Below are 25016 nucleotides of genomic sequence, written 5' to 3' on the forward strand. Positions count from 1 at the left end.
CAGGAGAGGAAGAAGAATGGTGGGGCTGTAGTGAAAGGGGATTCAATTGTGAGGGGAACAAGGCATTTCTGGGGCTACAAAAGAGACTGCAGGACGGTTTTTTAACCTTCCTGGTGCTGGGGTCAAGGATGACAGCAGGTTGCTGCTAGATATTCTGAACTGGGTGTGAACAGCCAAGGGTGTAGTATGTATTGGTACCAATGACACTGTTTTAACCTAAGGATGAAAGACCAAGGAAATTCTTCTGGAGAAACCACATCCTGGAGCTTCAATGACTAGCCTCAACAAACATGATCATCATTCTGTGGGTTAGCTATGACTGCAGCCACAGATGTATTTCCTTTAAACCACATCAACCATGTTTTCTTTTATTGATTCATGGGATGTGGCCGTTGCAAGTTCCTGATATATCCTTATTCACAGCTATCTTAAAACTTAAGGAATTGAGATCACGGTTTCCAAAATGCTCTCCCACTGTAAGGTTAGTCACCTAGCCAGGCTCATTTGCCAATACAAGGTCCAGTATGGCACTTTCTCTAGTTAAGACTATGACATAGGAGCAGAAATTAGGCCAATGCGCACAATACTCCAAATGTGGCCTGACCAGAGCCTTATAAAGCCTCAATAGTACATCCCTGCTTTTGTATTAAAGTCCTCTCAAAATAAATGCCAACATTGCATTTGCCTTCCTGACTCCTGATTCAACCTGCAACTATCCTCATACTGTTTCAAGAAACCTGGATGTCATGATAGAGCGCAAGACAAATGGGGAACTCCAAACGAAAGTACACCGAAAAACCACACACATAGACCAGGTACTGAACTTCAACAGTAACCATCCAAGCACACGCAAACGAAGCTGCATACGAACACTATTTAAAAGGGCAACAACACACTGCAGCAACATGGAACTAAGCCAAGAGGAAGAAGAATACCTCTTCCAAGTGTTCAAGGATAATGGACATCCAAAGAACTGGGTCAGAAAATGCCTACACGAACAGCATCAGAAAGATACTACACGCCCCGATACACTCATCACGCTACCCTACATCAGGAACACGTCGGAACTCACCACAAGACTCCTACGACCGCTGGGCATTAGAGTGGCACACAAACCCACGTCAACTGCTCACCCAAACTAAAGACCCACTCCCTGCCATGAACAGGACCAATGTCATCTACAAGATCCCCTGCAGAGACTGCGAGAAACACTACATCGGACAAACAGGAAGGAAACTAACAACAAGAGAACATGAACACCAAATGACTACAAAAAGACATGACCAATACTCACTTATCTCAATCCACATGGACAATGAGAACCACCACTTCGACTGGGACAACACCAAGATCCTGGGACAGGCTAGGCAGAGACAAGCACGAGAATTCCTAGAAGCATGGCACTCCACAAAGCATGCTATTAATAAACACATTGAACTCGACCCCATATACATTCCACTACGAACAAAAACCGGAAGTGAGGCAATCCATCAACGGACCCCAGAGTTTAAAAACCAGGCGGGAAAACACACTGACGCTTCATTGGAGGCTGCACGGAGGATGTTACCAAGCATGGTAACAAAATGTCTGCGAAACAAGAAACCAGCTCGGCGAGCCAACCAACCTCAACAAGATTTTATATGGTTGGAGCTTTCAATTACTGATAAGGCCAGCTCAAGTCACAACCTGTTTGCCTTTGATTCTCAGCCTATGTTTCTGGAAAAAGCTCTCTCATCAAACAACAGCTGCCCCTCTATCCAATCACCTTCCACAATCCAGCCTTCCACTCACCACAATATTTCTCCTTCTGTCAATCTATCCAACAGTTCTATTTTTTTCTCAATTTGATGCATTCACCCTGTATATGCTGCTGTTCTTTACATTGAAGCTCCTATTCCCTTGCCCTTGGGTCCAATAGCACAGATTCTGTTGATTGTCCAGAGCTGAAATAAAAAAGTTCAGCAGCAGAGCTACACACTGCCAGTAAAAAACAAAAAGCTTTGTACATGGTGTCCCTGTGGACATAATCCATCTTAGACCTCCAAATGAAGCATAAGGTGGTTCGGGTGACTGAAATGGCACAGGTTCTGGAAATGGACCTGTGCCACATACAACAGTGAGAGTACCTCACACCCGATGACCAGATTTTTACCTGCAATAGAGGAGGGGTGCTCCCAAAAGCCCAATTTCTGCCTCACCTTGGCAATACACTCCTCCCATATATTTTGCGCACGCCCCAGCCCCTCCGAACCATATTCCCGGCACCTTCAGGTCCTGGTGGTGAAAGGGATAAAGAATCAGTCAGCCCAGTTCCCAAAGAACATGGCCTCACTGTTGCCTCTATTTACCTTGGTGCCCGAGGCCAGTATGAACTGGTTGCAGAGGTTCATGAGTCCGTGCACTGACAGTGAATCCAAGCAGAAAATGGTGACATCATCCATGTACAGGGAAGCTTTGATCTGCAGGCCTCCGCTGCCTGGAATAATCACCCCTTTCAGACTCACATTCTTCTTGATAGATTTTGCAAAAGGCTCTATACAACACACAAACAAGGTAGTAGCAGAAGTAGAACATTCAGCTCATTGAGATAATGGTTGATCAGATATTTCTCAACTCCACTTCTGTCTTTTCCCCATAACCCTTGATTACCTTACCTGATTAAAAATTTATTTATCTAGCTTTGAATGTACTTAACAATCCCAACCTCGACATCCCTCCGTGATAAAGATTTCCATAGTTTCACTAACCACGGAGAGAAGAAATTCCTTCTCATTTTAAACGAGAGACTCCTTATTCTGAGATCATATCCTCTGGTCCTGGATTCTCCCACAAGGGGAAGCAACCTTTCAGCATCTACCCTGTCAATTCCCCTTTGAATTTTGTATGTTTCAATAGAATCACCTCTTATTCTTCTAAACTCCTATGAGTACAGACCCAACCGAAGATCAACCTAGTGAACGTCTTCTGGACTGCCTCCAAAGCCAGAATATCAGTATGTAGTTAAGGGGACCAAAACTGTTCACAGTATTCCAGCTGTGGTCTGACTAGTGCCCAGACAGTTTTAGCAAGACCTTCATTTTTTTTTAATATTCCATTTCCTTTGAAATAAAGGCTACTTGTTTTTATTTTCTTTCTGCATTATCCGCTTAACTTGGATGCTGCTTCCTGTGATTTAAGCATCGACTCCCAAACCCTTCACGCTATAGCCTTCTGCAAACTTTCCCCAGGTAATATTCAGCTCCTCTATTCTTCCTGCCAAAGTGCATTTTCCCACATTACATTCAATCTACCAACTTTTTGCCCACTTTCCCAACCTATCTATTTCCTTCTGCAGACTTTTTGTGTCATCCTCCAATGCCTCCCCAACTATTTTTGCAACACCTGCAAACTTGACTATGGTACATTCACTTTCCTCATCCACATCATTAATATATATATTTTAAATAATTGTGGCCCAGCACTAATCCCTGTGGCACTTCACAAGTTATAGGTTACCACCATAAAATGCCCCCCTTATCCCACTCTGGCTAACCAATAGAAGACAATCTGACCATGCTAATATACCACCTCCAACATCATGGGCTCTTGTCTTAAGTAGCCTAAAATGTGGTAATATGGAGATTTCACAATTCTCCCATAATGTAGCATCATCACATTGGATGTAGCCTAATGCAGACCTCAACATGAACCCTTTCAGAGTCATTATCTCATACAACAAGGGTGATGATCGACTCTTGAAAAAAAGTGTTTTGATGGTTCTTTGTTAGAGGTCGCCTGTTATCATTTGATAGAAAGGAGGCTTTCAATCCTCCTCTTACATAAACCAAATCACACTAAGTCTTTGTCCTGCAATACCTGCAGTTGAGATATCTCATTCCCCACATAGGTCTCCTGTGAGCAATACATTCCAAATGGTGAATTCTATTGTTAGGGAATTACCCTTATATAGTATTTTGAGAGATGTGATAAACATCCCTTTGTAAGTTGCTAAATGTTTTTCAGATCATTCTTACCTTTTCTTTTGCAAACCAAAGGTCCAAGGATTTTGTATTAATCAATGAGGTTTGAAGGTTAATAGTCCATATTTGACATTACCAAAGGATATACAAGGCTGGAAGTCAGAGGAGCAGGCAAGGTGAGGATCCTGTTACAGACGTGAAGCATCACTAAGAGGAGCAGGCAAGGTGAGGATCCTGGCAGAGATGTAAATGGACAGACAGAAGACTTGAATGGGACTCAGGATCTTTCCAGGAGCAAGAATAAATAAAAGCAAGGGTTCACACTCTGTCTGGGGAGCTCAAGACTTTTATTTCCTCATCCTACTCAGTGGGAAATCCTAGGCTCTCCTGGTAGTCTAGGTGACCACATGTGTAGGAGGTGCCTTCATCTGGAGGAACTTGAGCTCTGGGTTTTGGATAATGAGCAGCAGCTGGGGGCCTATGACACAGAGAAGTTTGTGAATAGCAGATTTCAAGATGTGGTCACGTAAGTTTGGACCTCAATTTAAGGAAGTGCAGGCAGAGGGGGAAACAGTGACAGCTAGGGAGAAAGGGAACTGGCAGGTAGTGAGGGAATGCTGCGAGTGCATAGTCCACAACAGCAGTGGGGGGTAGAGTCGCAATTTTGAACAAGAAATCCATTATAGCATCGAGGAGAGAGGATTTGTTGGAATAGAATCATCAATGAAGTCTTTTGGGTGGAAGTAAAAAAACCCCAAAAGAGGCCAAGCATGCTGTTAAGTGCGTACTGGAAGTCCTCAAATAATCATAGATAATTTTAGCGTGCAAGGTAGGGAGGAAGATAAATTCTTAAGCTGTATTCAGAAGATTTTTTTAGCCAGTACATAGAAAACCCAACAGGCTGCTCCAGACCTAATATTCAAAAAAATGAGCCTGAGCAGGTTGAAGGCAAATACAGAGAGGAGAACTTTGGAGATAATAACCATAATTCAATTAGATTTAAAATGCTTATGAAAAAGGATAAGGATGGGTCAGGAATGAAAGTTCTAAACTGGGAAAAGGCCAATTTTACTCAGAGACAATTTGGTGTGTGTAGGCTGAGAACAGTTACATACAGATAAAACTTTGTTAGAGCAGTGGAAGGCACTCAAGCAAGAAACAACAAGAGTAAAGGCAAACGCATTCCCGTAAAGACAGAAGGTAGGACCAATGTCAGAGAACCCTGGATGTCAACAACAGAAAAAAAGGCTTGTGACAGATACTGAGGGTTTAATATAGCAGAGTCCCTAGAAGAGTATGAAAATTGCAGGGGTTGGAGGTGGTGGGGGAATGATAACTTAAAATTAGCAAAACAAAAAGAGAGAGTGTATGAGAAAGCACTGGTAGGCAGAATAGGGAAAGCCCAAAGGTTTTTTTTTAAATATACTGTGGAATGTTACAACATAGGGATTCCAAACCAAACCAAATCAAATCAAATCAAATCAAATCAGTCTCTCTCTCACCGGATTCACAACTTGGCAAAATTAAAACATTCAACAGCCCTTAAAATTGCTCAATTGTTCCTAACCAGACATTACAAATAACTGATATGGGTCACCAAGTCATAATTTTCCAGTTTGCTAACCATATGGGATTGACTGACAGAAGATAGAGTGTGTCTGTACAAGGGTCGTTTTCAGGGTGGCAGCTGGTGACTACTGGAGTTCTACAGGAATCAGTGTTGGCAACAGAACTATTCATGTTATACAGTAATGATCTGAATGAAGGAACTGAGGGCATTGTTGCGAAGTATGCAGATGATAAAAATAGTTAGTTAGTATAGGTTATGGTGACGAAGTGGGGAGGCTGTAGAAGGACCTGGCTAGGCTAGGTGAGATGGCAAAGAAGTGGCAGATGGAAGCCAATGTGGGAATGTATGAGGTTCAATTTGTTAGAAGGATATGTGTGGACTATTTTCTAAACAGGAAAGGCTTCAGAATTCTGAAGCATAAAAGGGACTTAGGAGTCCTTGTTCAGGATTCTCTGAAGGTTAACATGCAACTTCAGTTGGCGGTTAGGAAAGCAAATGCAATGCTAACATTCATTTCAAGATGTCTGGAATACAGCAGCAGAGATGTACCACTGAGACTGTATAAGGCTCTGGTCAGACTGCATCTGGAATCTTGTGAGCAGTTTTGAGCCCCATATCTAAAGAAGGATGTGCTGACCTTGGAGGGGGCCCAGAGGAGGTTTACAAGAATGACCCCTGGGATGAAGGGCTTGTCATATGAGGAGCAGTTGATGACTCTGGATCTGTACTCAGTGGAGTTTAGAAAGATGAAGGAGGATCTCATTGAAACTTAGAGAATTCCGAGAGGCCTGCATAGAGTGGATATGGAAAAGATGTTTCCACTAGTAGGAGCGTCTAGGACCACAGCCACAGCCCGAGTAGAGGGACCTCCCTTTAGAGCAGAGATGAGGGGGAATTTTCAGTGAAAGGGTGGTTAATCTGTAGAAGTCATTGCCACAGAAGGCTGTGGAGGCCAAGTCGTTGAGTGTATTTGAGAGAGAGACAAATAGGTTCTTGATTCATAAGGGAATCAAAGATTACCAGGATAAGCCAGGATAATGGGGTTGGGAAACATATCAGCCATGATTAAATGGTGGAGCAGACCTGATGGGCTGATTAGCCTAATTCTTCTCCTATATCATGTAATCTTATGGAGACTTATTTATTATGATTGGAATCTCCTTTTTCAGAATTCAACAATTGATAACTGGAGAATAAATGAGACAGCAAAACAAAAAAACCAAACTAGTCCAGCAGCTTCCAGAGCAAAACTATCTCCTGCTCAAAATTCAGTCAGAGCTAGTTCACTCTGTTTTCTCTTTCTTTCTCAACATTCTCTGTGGTTGGCTGGCCAGCATGAGTCCTCTTTCTATTGACCAATTCAATGTCTAGTCAACAGCTAGTCCACTGCCAATAAGTGTTACAGCCACAGAGAAGGCACAGAGAGAGAGATCAGAATTAACATTTGAGGTCCATTCAAAAGTTTGATAAAAGCGGGTAAGAAGCTGGTCTTGAATCTGTTCGGACATGTATTGAAACTCTTATATCTACTGCCTGATGGAAGAGGGTGGAAGAGAGTATAACCAAGGTGGGAGGGATCTTTGATTATGTTGGTTGCTTTCCCAAGGCAGTGGGAAGTATACATGGAGTCATAGAAACATAGAACATAGGAGTACGAGGAGGCCATTTAGCCCATCGAACCTGTTCTGCCAAGGATCAAGGCAATCTGGTAGGCTGGAACTGATATGAGCCATGACTAACTTCTCAAAGCACTCCATAATTATGGAAGTTACTGACTACACATGGTGGCTTTGATGCATACTGCATGGTTTTTCTTTGGCACTGGAATGATGGTGGTCCTCTTGAAGCAGGTGGAGACTTCAGATCATAGTAAGGAGGGGTTAAAGATGTCTGTGAATACACAGAATCCGAGTGCATGGCTGATGATTCCATCCAGGCTAGTCTCTTTCCATGGGTTCACTCTCAAGAAGGCCGATCTAACATTTGCGGCAGTGACTGCGTGTACAAGTGCATGCAAGGCTGTTGGGATAGGAGACATACCTTCACTGGCCTTCTGTTCAAAGCAAGTGCAGAATATTTCAAGCACATCAGGTGGGGATGTGCAGTTGCCCGCGATTCTGTTTGACTTCGTTTTGTAGCATCAGTAAGTCTCCTCCTCTTCCTCCCCCCCACGAGTAGTATCACACCATTCCGGCTGTAATGATGATGGACTAGCTAATGTGGGAGCCAATAAGGGATGCTGGCTGATCAGCACTTTCATAGGAATGGAGTCCAGCGGACAGGAAGATCTAATGAATGAGACGAGCTCAGAAACAGCATAAAGACAGACAGGAACATTGTCTTTGAATACATTGGATTGTGATAGGAAAGAAATAGGCAACTGATCAGATAGAATAAATCTGTGAGCCCTCACACCTGCACAGAAAAGAACGGGCAGATATTGATAGAGATATCCTGATGGCTCCTTCACCAACAGCTATTTTTGCTTGGTGGGATGATACTATGGCAACATGCAGTTTGCGCAGAGCAGTGAGACCAAATGGAGTTTCTTGAACCAATTAATGGGAGGTTAGAAAATTGTTTCTTACACAAGCTGTTAAGAGCATGCAATTGACTTCAAAAGTTTACTGTAACAAACTCCGTTTTTTTAAAACAGAAGGAAAAATAGGGAATTACTTGGTTGATTTATAAATAAATAGAAAGTAATTTGGGAATAAATAGAATCATGGCTCACATGTTCAAATTTTATGGGGCAATTGTTCAGCTTTTGTGCTGTAATATTATAAATTATTGATCCCATGATCATTAGTCTGTTGGTAAGAGGATCTTGAATTACTGACTGGGCTGATGTTGATAATGTGCCATGAAAACTATCAGATGAGCACTTGTATAAATGTCTTTTTCATGCAAATGTTGATTTCAATTTTAATATAGCAGCTTAATTGAATCATTAAACCCTACACTATCAACTATGAAAATAAATATGCAAGTTACACAGATATTCCCTATCTCGCCTCTCCCCAAAATGCACACAATGATCTTGAGCCTAAAGAGAACATGTATTTTACATTAGTTCAAAATTTAAATGTTAGGCTTTCATTCAAGATCGATACATTCTTCAAATAAATTTAGATTGGTTGCAATTCAGAATATAAAATTCGGGTTCAAAGTAAGGAAAGACAGATCACAAATTGATTCTCTTTTATTTTTCATATGCACAGTGTTTTCCTTAATGTCCAAAAATGGAAATTAAATACTTCCAAAATATCATGCCATTCACAGTTACTGCATAAAACACTCTAATGAATTGTTGTTTTAAGAAAATGGGCTTGGACAATCTAGATGTGTCTGTCTACATATAAGTTTGTTACTATGCTCTCAAAAGCCTGAGCAGGTAAAATTGGTGCTTACAAATTTTGCGGTCCTTAAAAGACTTTCCAAAACAAAAGATATGTCAGTGACCATAAAACTGTAAAATCATATAACACAATACTTCAGCTAAATGTATTTTGAAGTACCTGTAACTGTTATTTCTAACTTATGCTAATTCAAACAATTTTAGTATAAAAGTTAATTACCAACCAATGAACACAATTTACAGCACAATTATTTACATATTACATAAAAATGTAAAGCAAAGCTAAAATACTAATCAGTGTTATATAAAATGAACAAGTGACCAATGAAAATAGAACATAAAAGCAAACAAACCCAATAACATTCAGATTTAAATACATTTATAGTTAATGCAATCTGAGTTTTGAAAGACTTCGTATGCAATGTGCTAATTCTATCATGTTCCTCTTTGCCAGCTTCAAGACGTCCTTTGTTTCAAAGACAAAGTCACTTTAAAAAGCTAAAGATGACTTATGTGCCAGAAATTAGAAATCAATTTAATGATCATTTATATACATCACTTTTGAAATAAAAACAAAACTGTGAAAAGTGTTTGATCAGGCACTGATGCTGTAACAGACTCATTTACCACTTCAAATTGCAACATTTATTTTTGTATCAATATATCCATCTCGCACTGGCTTCATTGGTTCAATGACAGAAGGGACACATTGTATTTACTTGCATACATTGCCACTAAAGCAGTTATAGTTACTGGGTTCAACTTGCAATTCAGTCAGTTCATTTCAATTTAACAGCAGTCCATCTTGAACTGTATCCAACTGATACTATCCTTAACCCAATCATACAAACAACATACTGGGGTTGTGCACTACAAATCGACACCATTTTCTAAAGCAATCATTATTTTAAACGAAAACTGTTTTTAATTCACTTGAATTAGTGAAAGTAAATGTCATTCTGCTTTAGTACTGAGTTGAAATATACATTTTGTGCATTACTAGGAGCAATATTTCATCTTTGTACTAAAGTAAAAAAATTACTGCTGTGTTTTGCAACAGAAGAATCTATGTCCTCTTGACATACAATTGTCTTAAGATTGCTATCTATTAGCCTTCTGGGGGAAAAGATATAGCTGCGAATACAGGTCAGAGAGCATGACAAGTGCAACTGACTACTTGCCACACACCTAGATGAGTGTCATTCCAACAATGTTCAAGAAGCTCAACACCATTAAGGCCAAAGTGGTCTGCTTGATCACTATTGCATTCATCATCTTAAATATTCACTGCTTCCACCACTGATGCAGTGGTAGAGGGTGTTGTATATTCAAATACACTGCAGTAATTCACCAAGGCTTCTTTGACAGAATCTTCTAAACCTGCAACATTTATCAAGTAGGACAGGAGAATAGGCACAGAGAAACACCATACCTGCAAGCTCCCCTCCAAACCGTGCACCATCTTACCTTGGAACTATATTGCCCTTCATTCTCCGATGCTGGATCAGAATGTGGGAAATACCTACACCAGATGGACTGTGGTGGTTCAAAGCAGCTGTTCACCACCACATTCTCAAAGTCAACTCAGGATGGGCAATAAATGTTGGCCTTGCCAGCAATGCTGTCATCACATGAAAGACTATTAAAAAATTGTTTGTCCAGTCCATAAAGCATTGTGTGCTGTGACATTTGGACTAAGAATTCTTTATGTTTGGAGAGCATGAGGAGCCTTTGAATTAAAATATCAAAATCAAAAAGAAAGAAAAAAGGTTTATCTCCGAATTATAGTTCTTTGCTAGAATTAGACAGTCTTTTCAATGAAGCTACTCAAACTTGACTACAAATTTGCAATAACCAATTATCCAGTGCTGTTTGCATTCTGACTGCACTCTAAAATACAGTAAGGATAGTATTTTTTCTACTCATTTGTGTGATGTGGGTGTCACTGGCTGGCCAGAATTTCTTGCCCATCCCTAGTTGCCCTTGAGAAGATGGTGGTGAGCTGCCTTCTTGAACCGCTGCAGTCATCCTTTAAACTTAGAAGTCAATATTACTAATCTTCCATAAACACAATTGAAAAACAAAATACAGAATTATTTGTTCTTCTAGAAAGCAGAAAGCATTAGATGTTCCATAGATAAATCTCAATGCAAAATAATTTGTAATTGGTTCAGTTCTTCAAAATGGATTTCTACAAATTACAAAAATAAGATGCTTACTAGGTTGCATCACAACAAATAAAACTCAGCTTACATATTTATTGCCTAAAACAAGAAGAACATCCATGACTCATTTTGTCTTTCACCAGTTTTCAAGGTAGGTGAGAAAATATGTCAAATTATTAAATTAAAACATTAGTTTTTAAAAAAAACATTTAAAAGATATAGTTCTGCACTAAAAATGATGATTTGTCTGAGCACTTTACAAATTAATTCAAATGATATTATGGAGATATGGCATTAAAATATAACAAAGCAAACACCAAAAAATTATAATCCACAGATTATTCTAAATTGGAGTTCCTTTGCACAGGATCTTCAAGTTCACAATTATCTAGTAATTATCACTTTGACTTTTAAAAAGTAAAATCATGGGTAAGTTTCATTGAGATTTCACTACAAGTCTGCATTTAAGTTCCATTTTATAAAACATTTGTACCATTATAACCTACTCAAACTGTTCCATAAGTTATAAAGACTCAATTTAATTTCTATTAATTGTCTTGATTCAATTTTGAAACTTTCTAAAGTCTGTTTAAAAAATACAACCACAACATGAATAGATGTTACGTTATTCGAAGTCTATCATATAGAGACATTTAAAGTATACAAAAAGAATGCACTTTGCTTCTATACTTACTACCAAGATCTCATTATTACCACATGTTAAACAATGATCAAAATTCTCTCCAATGAGTGAACCACCAGATATGTTAATTGAATTCAAACCCGAGAGGAACACTCCCTTTAAACTGTGCTTTATGGGTCTGCACATGCCGACTGGCGTACTGATGCTGTTCCCAGCATCAACTTTCAGTTTTAGAAGTCACTCAGAGGTTTACACAGAAGAAAAAAATGATTAGAAGGAAAATAGCCTGTACCGTATTCACAGATTTCAAATGAAGGGATATTTAATTTAGACACAGAGATCAAAGTATAGTTCTGTGGAAAAACAATTTTACTTTTCATCTATCATCCATGATGGATATATTCTGATATCCAAGATAGGGTGTTGTCAGAGAATATAGTAAGGGAAAATGGGAAAATAGCTTTCCCCCATCCTCTATTTCTGTATAATTAAATAGCACTGTTAACACAGTGAAAACATTGCAAGGTGCTTCACAGGAGCTTTATCAAACAGCATTTGAAAATAAGTCACACAAGGAAGAAAGCGGTATGGAGAGTTTCGGGACTAGATTCCAGAGCTTGGGGCTCAGGGAACTTGAGGCATAGTCAGCAATTGTGTGAAAATCGGAGATGCACAAAGAACCAGAACTGGAAGACAAGTAGGTTAGAGGTAAGAAAGGGTTAAAAATAAAACTGTTAATTTTACATTTGAAACATGCAATTGAAGCCAATGCAGGACAGCAAGCAGAGAACCGACTGGTGAATGGTATTAGTGCAAGTTGAGACATGGACGAGATCAAATTTAATGAATATATAAGGTTGGAAACAGAGGTAAACATTGGAATAGTGGACTCTATAGATAATAAAAGCAGGAGTAACAATAGTGCATGCAACAGGCCAGTTGAAGCAGGTCATAGAGGTGCACTATCATACTGATGGAAATAGGCAATCTGGGTGATGGAGAGGTTAATGTCAGGAGCTCACACAGAGGCTATAGGATGGCAAAAGCTTGAAAACAGTTAGTTTTTAAGTTTCATCCTACAGCTGTGACTAGAGACATTTGGACAGGGACCAAAGGCAGTGGCTTCAATTCTTCCAATATTTTAATGGAGAAAAATGTCTGATCATCCAGATCTGGGTGTCAGGCAGGTAACATGGCAAATCAAAGAAAGTGGAAGGGTCAAAAAGTTGGGTGGCAAGGTAATCACTCTGGACAAGCACACATTAGGAAGAATGTTTCCTGGTGCACACAAAAAAGTAGCAAAGATCCAATCATGGGATCAGACTACTTGCCTGCTATAATGTGGAGGGGGGGGGGGGGGGGGGGGGGGGACGTGCAGGGCAACAAGAGATTTTCTTCGCATTTCAACAAGGCTGCACTTCAGTTGTCAGTATAAGCAACTGTGCTGTTGGCCTCAAATGGTACAAATGGTGCTTCCATATAAGTAGGAGATAGACTTTTTAAATTTTCCAGTTTAACTGATTGTATGAAATGAATTGATATTCTTATTACACACTTAATTGGGGCTTACTTTTCTAACAATGCTAAACAGCAGTATTAGAGATTTCCAATTACAAATATGCTAAGGTTAATTTCACCAACTAACACTTGAAGGCTGTGTTGAAGCGATATTGAGCCAATAAATATATCAATGTGAACGACAAACACTAGAACCTATCTAAAATATCATAAAATGTTACTACACAATAATTTTGACATATCTAATACAAATTTTGTTATATCACATACAATAATTTGTGCTGAGAAGGTCTCTATTATAAAATTTGTTTGGACATTATCCAAAGTGAAGTAATTTGGAGAAAACTGGAGAAGGCTGTGGGATCAAGTCTTTTTTTAAAAACTTAAAGCAGATTTACTTTATATTTTGAATAGTTGATGCTTTAATAAAACAGTATTTAACAAGTTAGAATTTTACTTTTATAATTCAGTGCTTTTGTTGTATCTTTGGACAACATTTCAGATAAATTGCCCTTAAGCTTCTAAAATTAAAAACTAATTACTAGCACAGCTGCTTCACCTACCCAGATTAAAAAAAACACTTAGTGATGTTTGCCCATGACACTTTAAATATACCTAGCATCACAATTTTAAAATAAAGACGGAGCCAGAGTATTTTTCAGCACAGCTCACTCAAAATCAGTGAAACCAGCATGAAAAATTGCACAATATTAAACTCAAATTGAGTTCCATTCTTTGTGCTACTTTAAAAACAACATCGTAATTGCTAAACTTATCACACGCTCATATTCAATCAATCACATTGGATGCTTCTACTAATTGCACTTGTTGGAATCCCATCAAGGAAATGTAAAGACAACATCACTTTATTTCTTTTATTGTTGGACTGTAGACAAAAAAAAACGAGTTACTGCTTTAAACCAACGAAATTGTGTAAAGAAATAGTGCAGTTTTAAAAATCACATTTACTGGAGCACAATGGGTTACATACAATGCTGCTCTCATTGGTCCAGGGGAAAGTAAAAAGCACACAGCACAGAGCCAATGGGTCTGAATTAAAGGAAAACTGTTCAACAACAATAGTTTGATTTGCTCTTAATCAGATGATCATGGCTTGTGTGGAGTTGGTGCAGCAAACAGCTACTTAGCCTGCAAAGAGAAAACATAAATCTGTATGTCTCTCTTTCATGTGGAGTAACAGCTAGCTATCTTCCACTCACTTTTCGCTACAAATCCCCTATTGAAAGAGGAATCAAACACCTTTAAAAAGAGAGAGGGAAAGGATGAATTCTTAACCAGTTAATGTAAAATAGCATACTGTGGCAAACAACCTTATGTCAACAGCAAAGAAGTAGAAAGGAATTGAAAGGAAAAGAAAGAAAGCAACTTGTTAAATACTGTGGTCCAGACTAATGTTATCGAACTGCGTTTCCCTGTTTTTATCCATCCTTAATATCATATTTTGTATGTCTTTGTGTCTGTCTGTTTGTGAAAAGGGTATTTAAGAAAGGATAGACTTTAAGTTTACAGTTATAAGTTAGCAATTCACATTTCGTAACTGCCATTGGTTAAAGACAATATATTCATCATAAATTGTTAGTTTCTTGTTAAGTACAGAAATCTGGACAGTGTTTTCTTTTAAACTGAATTAATCAGTCAGATAAAGTGGGGACTCTGGATAGATTGATTAAATCTTTTCATATTCTTGACAGCTCTGGGAATAATGAGTTGTGACATGAACTCTAAAAATTTAAGCTTGTTCTTTTGGATGAAAGGACACTAATAAACATCTTGCAAAAGGTTTGGAAAAATTCCTCTTCACATACTATGAATGACTATGGTACTCCATTATAAATAGCTTCTGAATATATTTAAGATCAAATTATTCATACCTGGTGAACAGATTGAATTATTTTTATGAATAATTTTAAACCATATATTCAAACTGCTCCATTTACCACTCTAGGTTACGTATAGAAATTTTAAAAACAGATACATCCCAAAATGTTGTCCAATTCCACTACTTCAAGGGAGATTTCATATTTGTCAAAATGGGAGTGAGTTTGAGCAAAATGATTTCCCAAAAATAGCTGTGATGTGGAGACGCCGGTGTTGAACTGGGGTAGAAGAGGTCAAAAATCACACAATACCAAGTTATAGTCCAATAGGTTTATTTGAAAACACAAGTTTTCGAAACTCAGCTCCTTCCTCCGGCTCAGTCACGCCCAAGGAAGGAGCTGAGCTTCGAAAGCATGTGCTTTCAAATAAACCCGTTGGTCTATAACCGAGTCCCAAAAACAGTACAATCTTTGGCATAATTAATGACCAAATTGCACCCAAAGCTGAAAATTTACCATCAGAATGTAGGACTTGTATTCAGTTTTGAAATAGACCCCCACCCAAGAATTCTATTCTAATGCAAATTGGTTTTATTTTCCATGAGAGCTCAAAACAATCTCATACAAAATTTTATCATCCACTTCATTCAAACTGTTCCACTGGGATGAGATGAAAACAGGACAAACAAATGTATCATTTTTATAACAATATTGTCACAGATTTAAAACCTTATTGTTTTTATAAGGTTATAAAGCTTAACAAAGGATTGTTACTTTCATTAAACAGTTTACCATCATAATTTAGTTGGATGCTGCTTCTACACTACGTACATGCATTGTAGTGTTCCACAGAGAAGTTGAGCAGGATAAGCAGGAATATTCTAAATTTCTCAAAATATAAAATTAATTTATAATCAATCAATTTGAGAGACAGATTTTGGGGTATACAACTGACAACAAGGAAATAGATCATGACTTTTGAGGTTTCTTTTATAGGATTGCAGTTAAGGTCGCATGTCTACTAAATAGGCGTGTTAGCTGGAAAAGAACTTGAAATTACTCTTTGAGTAACAGCCTTCACCCTGCCAAGCCTATTTCCAAAACAAATTTGAGTAAATTTCTGTGATGGAGATTAAAGTTTGAATTTACAACAACAAATTATCATTCCTTCAGATCTCCAGAGTTCAGGGTCAAGATCTGTGAGCTCTCACATATAATGCGTCATCTAGCCACATGCTCCTTTTTAATAAAGCATTAAGCAGTCAAGGAATTCAGTGGGTTTCAATTTTTTTTTGTTGATAAGTCACTAATATGTTCGAACTAAGAGGTCAAGAAATTCTATACAATCTATCATTAATGGACTGTGAGTGAAAGGATGAAGGTAGTATTCTCACAGAGACTCAACAGCCTCCCATTTTCCCTATTAACATAGATCTGATCCAGGTACAGAATGATTTTCCTTGAAACTTTAAAACATATAAACTGAAGCAAAGAAAAAAGTAATATGACTAGGTCTGGAACAAATACCAGAAACAGCTTATTATCCTGTAACTAAAGCAACACCAAAGACCATATTAAACATCCAGTAGAACAATAGAGAGGAACAAATATCTACAGTATAATTACATGAATAACAACAGCATGGATATTACTGTAAATGTAATTGATTAAACTGCATAAAACAAAAGCCTAATACTGCAACAATCCATTCTATCTTTCCAAACATCCACTCCAAAACGCCTGATAACCTTCATTTGCTTAAAGTGTCATATCCAAGACTAACTAATGGGGATGGAATCCAGAGAGAAAGGGAAAGATTATTTACAAAAAGTGTTAAAAATGTTTCCTTTCCAGTATTGCACTAATCTACTAAAAAGAAAACCAATGGCCAATTTCAAATACCAAAAAGGTTGCTTGTGTACAAAGGCTAAACTGCATTAAACATGACCTCATCTTATTTATTCCTGCCCACTTTTAAAACTTCACACTGTACTTTTTAAAATCCATAGGAGTCTGCAACACTCAAGGGTCAAAAGGTGAGTTTTTCCTTGATCTTGCACTTGTTCTCTGTAACCTCGTGATCCTTTCACATCAGGGCTCAACATGCCGTCATAGGTCAAAGCATTTCATAATTGCATCACGATCAAATTTGAAGCTGAGAAAGGCTCTGGATGAGAAACTAAAATTGGAGTGTCCGCTGCAGGAATCAGAAGGGTCAGACCCCGACATGCATGTCCCAGTGTATTCTAGGAGCTGATTAGAACTGCAGAGTTCACAGACTGCATCTAAGTGGGGGGGGGGGGGGGGGAAAAGAAAAGATTACTTTTATAACTAGAAAACAAAATTCTCATCAGCATCATATTCTGCATAACAGCACTAAGAAACGTGATACATTTGTAACTTTGAAAACATTTTACAAAATGGTCTTACCTGTTTCAAAATTGTCCTGTAATCGTCTTGGCTGAAGCTTTTTATCGGGTTTCTAAAAGATTTAAAACAAAAAAACCCTGAAGTTTACTAACAATTGGCTATTGAGACATTATGGACATACCACTAAGATGTCACAACAGAGGGGGAGGAGGAGTGTAGTTACATAGGAGGAGGAGTGTTAGAGGAGTCAACCTGGGCATTAATGCAAGCGCCCACAAGTTGTTGTTTACCTTCACCTTCATAAACTGTTGTTAAAAGTATCATATATTCATAACTGATCTAGATGTTTAACTTCAGACTACTTTTTAAAACAAGATTTTATTTTTGGAAGAGAACTGCAGGAAGTTTATGAAGGTTCAAAAAGGTTTTGAAGTATTTAATAACAAATGGTTCAATTCTGCACGAACATATGATCCAAACACAGCCAGCTTGTATTAAAGTATGAATAAATATACATAACCTCCCAAAATGAAACAGACAGGAAAACAGGAATCCAATACAGAGTGGTTGCCTTAAGGGATTTATGCTTCCTGGATAAATTTGTTCTTGAGCATTGCACGTTGCCCTCTATTTGTTTGAAGGAATCAGCAGTAGAGACCAAAAGATTCATCACAAGCTTAAACAAGGATTTTGACATTTCACCCTTTCTCTCCTAAAGATAATAATGCATATGGGGACAAATTTTCCAAATTTCCAGAATTCTTTTAGCACCTCAACTAAAGATTAAACACCAATGAGTGGAGACAATGAGAATCTGACAATACTATGGCATGGAATCAAAACGAAGGCTAATGCTGTATTCATGGTCACACTTCCAGTACAAGGAAATTTACACCACTGAGCATAAAAAAGTCAACTGTTTTCTTTTGTCTAATCCAGAGAAAGCACAGACCAATTTTAATGCCTTTGGCATTACTTCGCTCTAATAAACAAATTCCATGTGCCACCGATCAAATCTGCACCCTCCTGATGCTGTATGACACCAATACATTGTAAGCAGTATTACAGTACTTTTGATAAAATAGCATCCTTAAATTTTAATATTGGCCTTCATTCAAACAACAAAAACCATATCTTTCCAAGAAATATTTTAAGAAGTTTGTGGAAATGCCAAGAAAATATAAGCATAGCACCTCGACAAAAAAAAACCTTGGAATGGAGATAGAGAACATCCACAATCTAATTGAACGAAAGAACAGCTCAAAGGGCTAAATAGCATACTCCTGTTCCAATGTTTCTTTTATTTATTTGTGGGATGTGGGTGTTACTGGCTGGCTAGCATTTATTGCCCATCCCTAGCTGCCCTTGAGAAGGTGATGGCGAGCTACCTTCTTGAACCACAGCAATCCACCTGCTGTAGGCTGACCCACAATGCCATTAGGGAGGGAAGTGCAGGATTTTGACCCGGCAACAGTGAAGGAATGTTGATATATTTCCAAGTCGGGATAGTGAGTGCCTTGGAAGGGAACTTGCAGGTGGTGGTGTTCCCATATATCTGCTGCCCTTGTCCTTCTAGATGGAAGTGGTTGTGGGTTTGGAAGGTGCTGTCTGAGGATCTTTGGTGAATTTCTGCAGTGCATCTTGTAGATAGTACACACGAGCATTGGGGGTGGAGGGAATGAATGCTTGTGGATGTAGTGCCAATCAAGCGGGCTGCTTTGTCCTGGATGGCGTCAAGCTTCTTGAGTGTTGTTGGGGCTGCAGTCATCCAGGCAAGTGGGTAGTATTCCATCAGACTCCTGACTTTGGCCTTGTAGGTGGTAGACCAGCTTTGAGGAGTCAGGACATGAGTTACTCGTCGCAGCATTCCTAGCTTCTGACCTGCTCTTGTAGCCACTGTCTTTACTGTGTTCTTTCCCACATTCCTAAATTAAAATAATTAAGAGTGCTGAAACACCCCAACAATTTTAATAAAGTGAGATACAGACCTGAAATGTTTCAAAAATGAATGATTCTAACTTTCCTACATAGCTGACTTCGAAGAGAGGTTTTTCCTTAATAATAAGACACAAATGCTTATATTGAAATTATAAACATACTTTGTTCCTTATCACTAATACCTTTTGCTTACACTAGAGCAATTCAGAATTTCGATTAAAAATATAACAAATACTCACCAATATCTGAAATTGTTTGACTTGCTGATTGTTTACTCCATTAGGCTTCTTCTTCTGGTTTGGAGTGTCTTGATATTGCTTTCTGCCATTACCCCTGACATTATGGGACTAAAAATGGAACAGAAGTTCGTGTGTACTATGTAAATAAACCAGAGATCACTTGCTTCCTTCCATTTAAAAATATTTTGCCTACTGGCAGAGCAAATTTCGTACAAATAAAGATATCTGCACCATTTATTTTGAGAAATATAAAATGACTACAGTGTAGTCATCACTTTTGAAAATGATACAGGTACTTGACTGTTAGATGTTAATTACGTTGTTAAACTGATAACATACATGAACATACCAGGGTCTTTTGGCACAGTAGTAGTGTTCATATTTCTGTGCCTGAATGTCTGAATTCAAGTCCCACCTGCCCCAGAGGTATGTCATAACATGCCCATACAGGCTGATTAGAAATAAATTTAGATGAACACACTGTTTTAAGTAGAATTATGAATTTGAAAATAGATATGGCAGTTTTGTCCTACGATATCCAGCTAAAAGCGTATGGCAAGATGACAGCTGTTGTGCAAAGCCCTCATCTCAATTTTCCAACATCTCATTGCATTCTGGGATGGTTTCTTTAGATTTAGTGGAGGATAATACAGTCATAGTATTTTTTCCCCAGAAAGACCTGTGATTATACAGCAACTTCCATAGCCATCAGAATCCAAAAAGACTTACACCCAATGACATTCCATGTAGGAAATGTTACAGTCTATTTGGACATTCCACAAGCAGAAACTTATAATGACCAGAAACTCATTGATCAAAGGAAGACAACTGGCCAGGTCATCAGACATAACTCCCCTGTTCTTCAAAATAAACGCCAAAGAATTTTTACATCTGAGGGCAGGTGAAGTATCAGTTTAATATTTCATCTAGTGCAGCACTCAACCAGAACTGCTATGGAGTAGCAGCCTAGATTGTTGCACTCAAGACCCAGATGAGGGCTCTAAGCCACAACTTTCTGTTTCTCAGGGACGAGTGTTATCAACTGAAAGAAAATAGGTAAAATGAGAATTTACAGTTCTCAATAAATAGGCTTGGGAGGATGAGCAGTCAGAACTTTAGGCTGTGTAAGGCCAGATCTAAATTATTCTCCCAGGCAACTGTGGCTGCTGGCTTGTGTAGTGAATTCCAATTCAATGAATTGCACTAAATGTAAACGAGACCATTTCTGAGTGGGGAGAAAATTGCATTGTACAAAAGCTAGGTACTGCAAGAGAATTTTCAGGGTCACAGTAAATCACAGCTAGTTTTAATTACCCAAGGGAATCGGTGGAAATTCTCCAACTGGCCTGGTTTTTTTTTTGAAAATACAATTTTTCACCTGTCCCAGATCACATGGCTTTGGCTTGCATGGGAGCAATTATTGTGATGGCCAAAGTTTCACAGACTGGTTGGATGAAGGATCTCTTCCTGTCAGTCACCATTTGTAATTTTGTAGTTAACCAGTTATAAATATTTCTTGAAGATGCAGAGAGAAAAAATGAAAACAAAGTTTAAAAAATTTAAAACAATATGTTGTTAACTCCAAGACCGTCTCTGGAAAGATATCCTTGGTATAGAAATTAATGTCCTTCCAGAGACACAGCAGATAGTGCTGTGCCAATATTTTAAGGAAAGTGGCATTGCTCAAACACAAACTAGAATCCATAATTTCCTGTATTACTTGTGTTTGGTATGTTTTCCATTTCAAATAAAACTTTTTGAAATTCGTATCACAATTCTTAAGCCTTGTAATTCTACTGCTTAAAATTATTGCATAAAATTGTTAAAGATAACTTAAAATACTAGATTGTTTAATTATGTACCTTTCCTTTAACAATAAAAATCCTGTTGTAAAGGAGTTTTTTAAAAATATTCAACATACTTTATAAGAATGCAAGCAGGAAGGTGGGAAGGGTAGCGGGAAGGTGGTGAAGGTGGCAGGAAGACTTATCAAGACCAGGCCTGGTCTTTTGAGTAGGGCTCAAACCTGTGGTAGGGAGCTGAAGGAACTGAGAGGGAATTATATGGATGCGGATATCAAGCTTCAGCTAGTTAAAGCGAGTAAAATTTCAAGCAGTCGGAAATGTAGCCAAAATGACAAAATAAATTTTGTGCCTCAGTGCCTGCACTACATTAAAGTTACATGAATAAACGTCCTCAAGTAAAAATATTAATGAACCCTAACCCTGTCCAAAATAGTTGCCTAAGATAATTACCTTGTATTCCTAGAATAATGAAGAGAAACAAAGCCATGAACAAATGCAATACAGGAAAGATGCTAGTAATCACCCTAATGATTTTCTAAAGTTACTGCAATTTACGATAATCAATTGATTCTTAAAATTTAACTTGTACTGTATAGGCAGTCCAAATATTTTTCTTCAATTAATATTACCTTGCTCTTTATGGCCTCAGAAGTGTCACACTGATTATTCTGACTGAAAGGCTTCTGCTGTGGCCTGTGTTTATTGGAGCATCCCCATGGTTCTCCTATGAACCCCTCCAGTAACTGTGGATTCTGCCGTGTTCGTGATCTATGAAATAAATATCCACACATTTTAAGGAAGCTTTTGGTTTTTGATAAATGATAAGTATTGAAAGATACAAATGAAAAATAGTCAAAGTTTCAAATTCTGTTCTGGAACTCAAGCATATAATTATGGCTAACATTCTACTGCAGAACTAACGGATGTTAAATTGTCAAATGTGTTATTTTTCCAGATGAGACATCAAACAGGAAACTCTAACTGGTTTCTTGGATCAGGTTAAAAATTCCATATCAATATTAGAAGAGAAGTAAGAGCTTTTCATGCCTGACAAAATTTCTCCCATGCTATTCTACATAGCAAACATAGTTATACATCTCACTGCCATTTATAAGACAGAGCTGTGGAAAAAAATGGTAGTCATGGTGACATCATTTGCTATTAGTAAAGTGCAAAGTAATTCACGGTGAAATACTTCTGGCTATTTAAGAATTAAGGCACTTAGGTTCATTTTGTTTTCTCAATGGTTACAACATGGTTCATGCCAAATGTTCCTTTCAATTCAAATTGATGAATGGATACTCAGCCAATAGAATAGCACAATTCAATCAAAGCCATCAGCATTACAGTAATAAAAAACAATGTAATATGGTGTCATAACTCGCTGAGGTAGCGGACTAGAAATCAAGCCTCACTATTCCCAGAACTGTCACAATGTGAAAAAGATTAAACCAATAAATTGTTCCATTTTACCAGACTGTCTAACTCAGGTTCAAAGAATATGCACATCAGGTTTCTGATCTTTAAAAAGAAAATAACTACTTCCTGTAAGCAAACTGTTTTAAATCAATGACAAAAAAAAACATGAATTGCGAACTTATAATTCTATAATCAAAACTCTACCACATATTAAAATTTTCATACACATTCAAACAGACAGATAAGATCAAAATATTGAGGGGGCATTGTAAAAGACAAAAACTGTCAGAAAAACAGTTCAGGATCAGTCTGGTTTGCAACATTGATGAATAGCTTCCTTTGGATCCTTTCATTTTCTTCTGACTCTTTACTGATGATGGGATATAGTAGATACACCAATACTCAGTTCTGCATTCACTGGTCAAGGATATTTTCTTTCAGAGTCTCAGATCCTCTTTTCCTTTTAACTGGGATTAGCAGAAAGAGCATCTTACAAAGAAAGATTTAGGAGAGCAGCTACAAGGAATTTTCTTTAAACTTTGCCACACAGGTGGGGTAGACAGTACAAACAAAAACAACAGTAAATGAGCACAAGAGAGCGAGAGCCTGCATGCGAGATAGATGCTTTCTTCTTGCAGGTTAGATGTTTCTGCTGTGTTGTCCACACCCAAGGCTGCAGGCATCCAAGGAATCAGTCAAGTGGTTGGTGCTATGTTGAGCCCTCCTGAGCCTACAACAATTAGTCCCAATTGACAAGCCATTCGAAATACTCTCTGGGCAAAATTACCTTGATCACACAGGTGATGCTATTCTGTCTAGAATTCTCCTTCATTGCTTCAATAAGGCAATGTTATAGATATAATTCAGTGTGCTCCAGCAACTCGTTTTTAAAACTGCAAACGTCTTCTCACAGTTTCCTTCGTTTAAAGCAATTTCTTTTCCATTTTTAGTCCAAAACAAAAGTTGGTTTCATAATCAGAAATGCACTGGCCAATTTGCACACAAAGGTCCCCTAAACTAAGGTGTAAAGTAATGACAAGATAATTTGTTTTTGTAATGTTGGCTGAATGATAAACATTGGCTAGGACACCAGCAAAAACTCCCCACTGCTCTTTCAATCATGTCTTGCGACAACCTACCTTCACAAGAGGGGAGGCAATGGCCTCGCGGTATTATCGCTGAACTATTAATCCAGAAACTCTGCTCATGTTCTGGGGATCTAGATTCAAATCCCAACTCGACAGATAGTGGAATTTGAATTTGATAAAAATATCTGGAATTAATAATCTACTGATGACCATGAAACTATCATCGATTGTTGGAAAATCCATCTGGTTCACTAATGTCCTTCAGGGAAGGAATCTGCCACCCGCACCTAGTCTGGCCTACATGTGACTCCAGACCCACAGCAATGTGGTTGACTCTCAACTACCTTCTGAAACGGCCTAGCAAGTCACTCAGTTGTATCAGTCTCTACGATGTCTCAAGAAAAAGGAAATTAAACTGGACAGACCACCCGACATTGACCTAGGCACTGGAACAGACAACGGCAGAAACAGCCCTGTCGACCCCACAAAGTCCTCCTTACTAACATCTGCCAAAATTGGGTGAGCAGTCTCACAGACTAGTCAAGCACTAGCCAGATACAGTCCAAACTTAGGGAATCATACCTGACATACAAATGTCCCAAAACACCACCATTCCTGGATATGTCCTGTCCCACCAGCAGGGCAGACCCAGCAGAGACGGCAGCACAATGGTTGAACAATACTTGGAAGAAGCACTGAGGATTGCAAAGGTGAAAATGTACTCTCGGGTGGGGGATTTCAATGTTCACCACAAAGAGTGGCTCAGCAGCAAGACTACTGATCGAGCTGGTCGGGTCCTGTGGCAGATGGTGAAGGATCCGATAAGAGGGAAGAAACCTATCTGACTAATTTGCCGGCTGCAGATGCATCTATCCATTACAGTATTGGCAAGTGGATACTTGTCTGGAATGACTGCTTTATTGCAATCAAAGTCCTTGCAAATGGAAGTGGTCAACTAAATAAATTGAAATATAGCAAACTATGTTTTTACCGGCATCTTATGAACCAGCACTCTCAATAAACCGGCCAAAATTAAATACCTCAAATACTGGAAGTTTACTGTATTATTGCGATCTCTACGATGTACAAGTAGTCAGTTGAGGGTG

General features: G+C 38.4%; 1 protein-coding gene across 2 annotated transcripts in view; it reads right to left on the minus strand.

Moving 5' to 3' along the window:
* Positions 1-14074: 14074 nt before the first annotated feature.
* dcp2 (decapping mRNA 2) overlaps positions 14075-25016 on the minus strand; it is a 33023-nt gene continuing 22081 nt past the window's right edge. For both annotated transcript variants that reach the window (XM_020529510.2, XM_020529511.2), the window contains exons 8-11: positions 22033-22171; positions 19599-19706; positions 17482-17533; positions 14075-17336 (exon numbers count right to left, since the gene is read on the minus strand). In XM_020529510.2, the coding sequence (XP_020385099.1) occupies positions 17161-17336; positions 17482-17533; positions 19599-19706; positions 22033-22171 (475 nt within the window). In that variant the 3' untranslated portion in view covers positions 14075-17160. The remainder of the gene's footprint in view (positions 17337-17481; positions 17534-19598; positions 19707-22032; positions 22172-25016) is intronic.

The sequence above is a fragment of the Rhincodon typus genome, chromosome 3 (assembly GCF_021869965.1).
Source record: "Rhincodon typus isolate 14 chromosome 3, sRhiTyp1.1, whole genome shotgun sequence".
NCBI classification, from domain to species: domain Eukaryota; kingdom Metazoa; phylum Chordata; class Chondrichthyes; order Orectolobiformes; family Rhincodontidae; genus Rhincodon; species Rhincodon typus.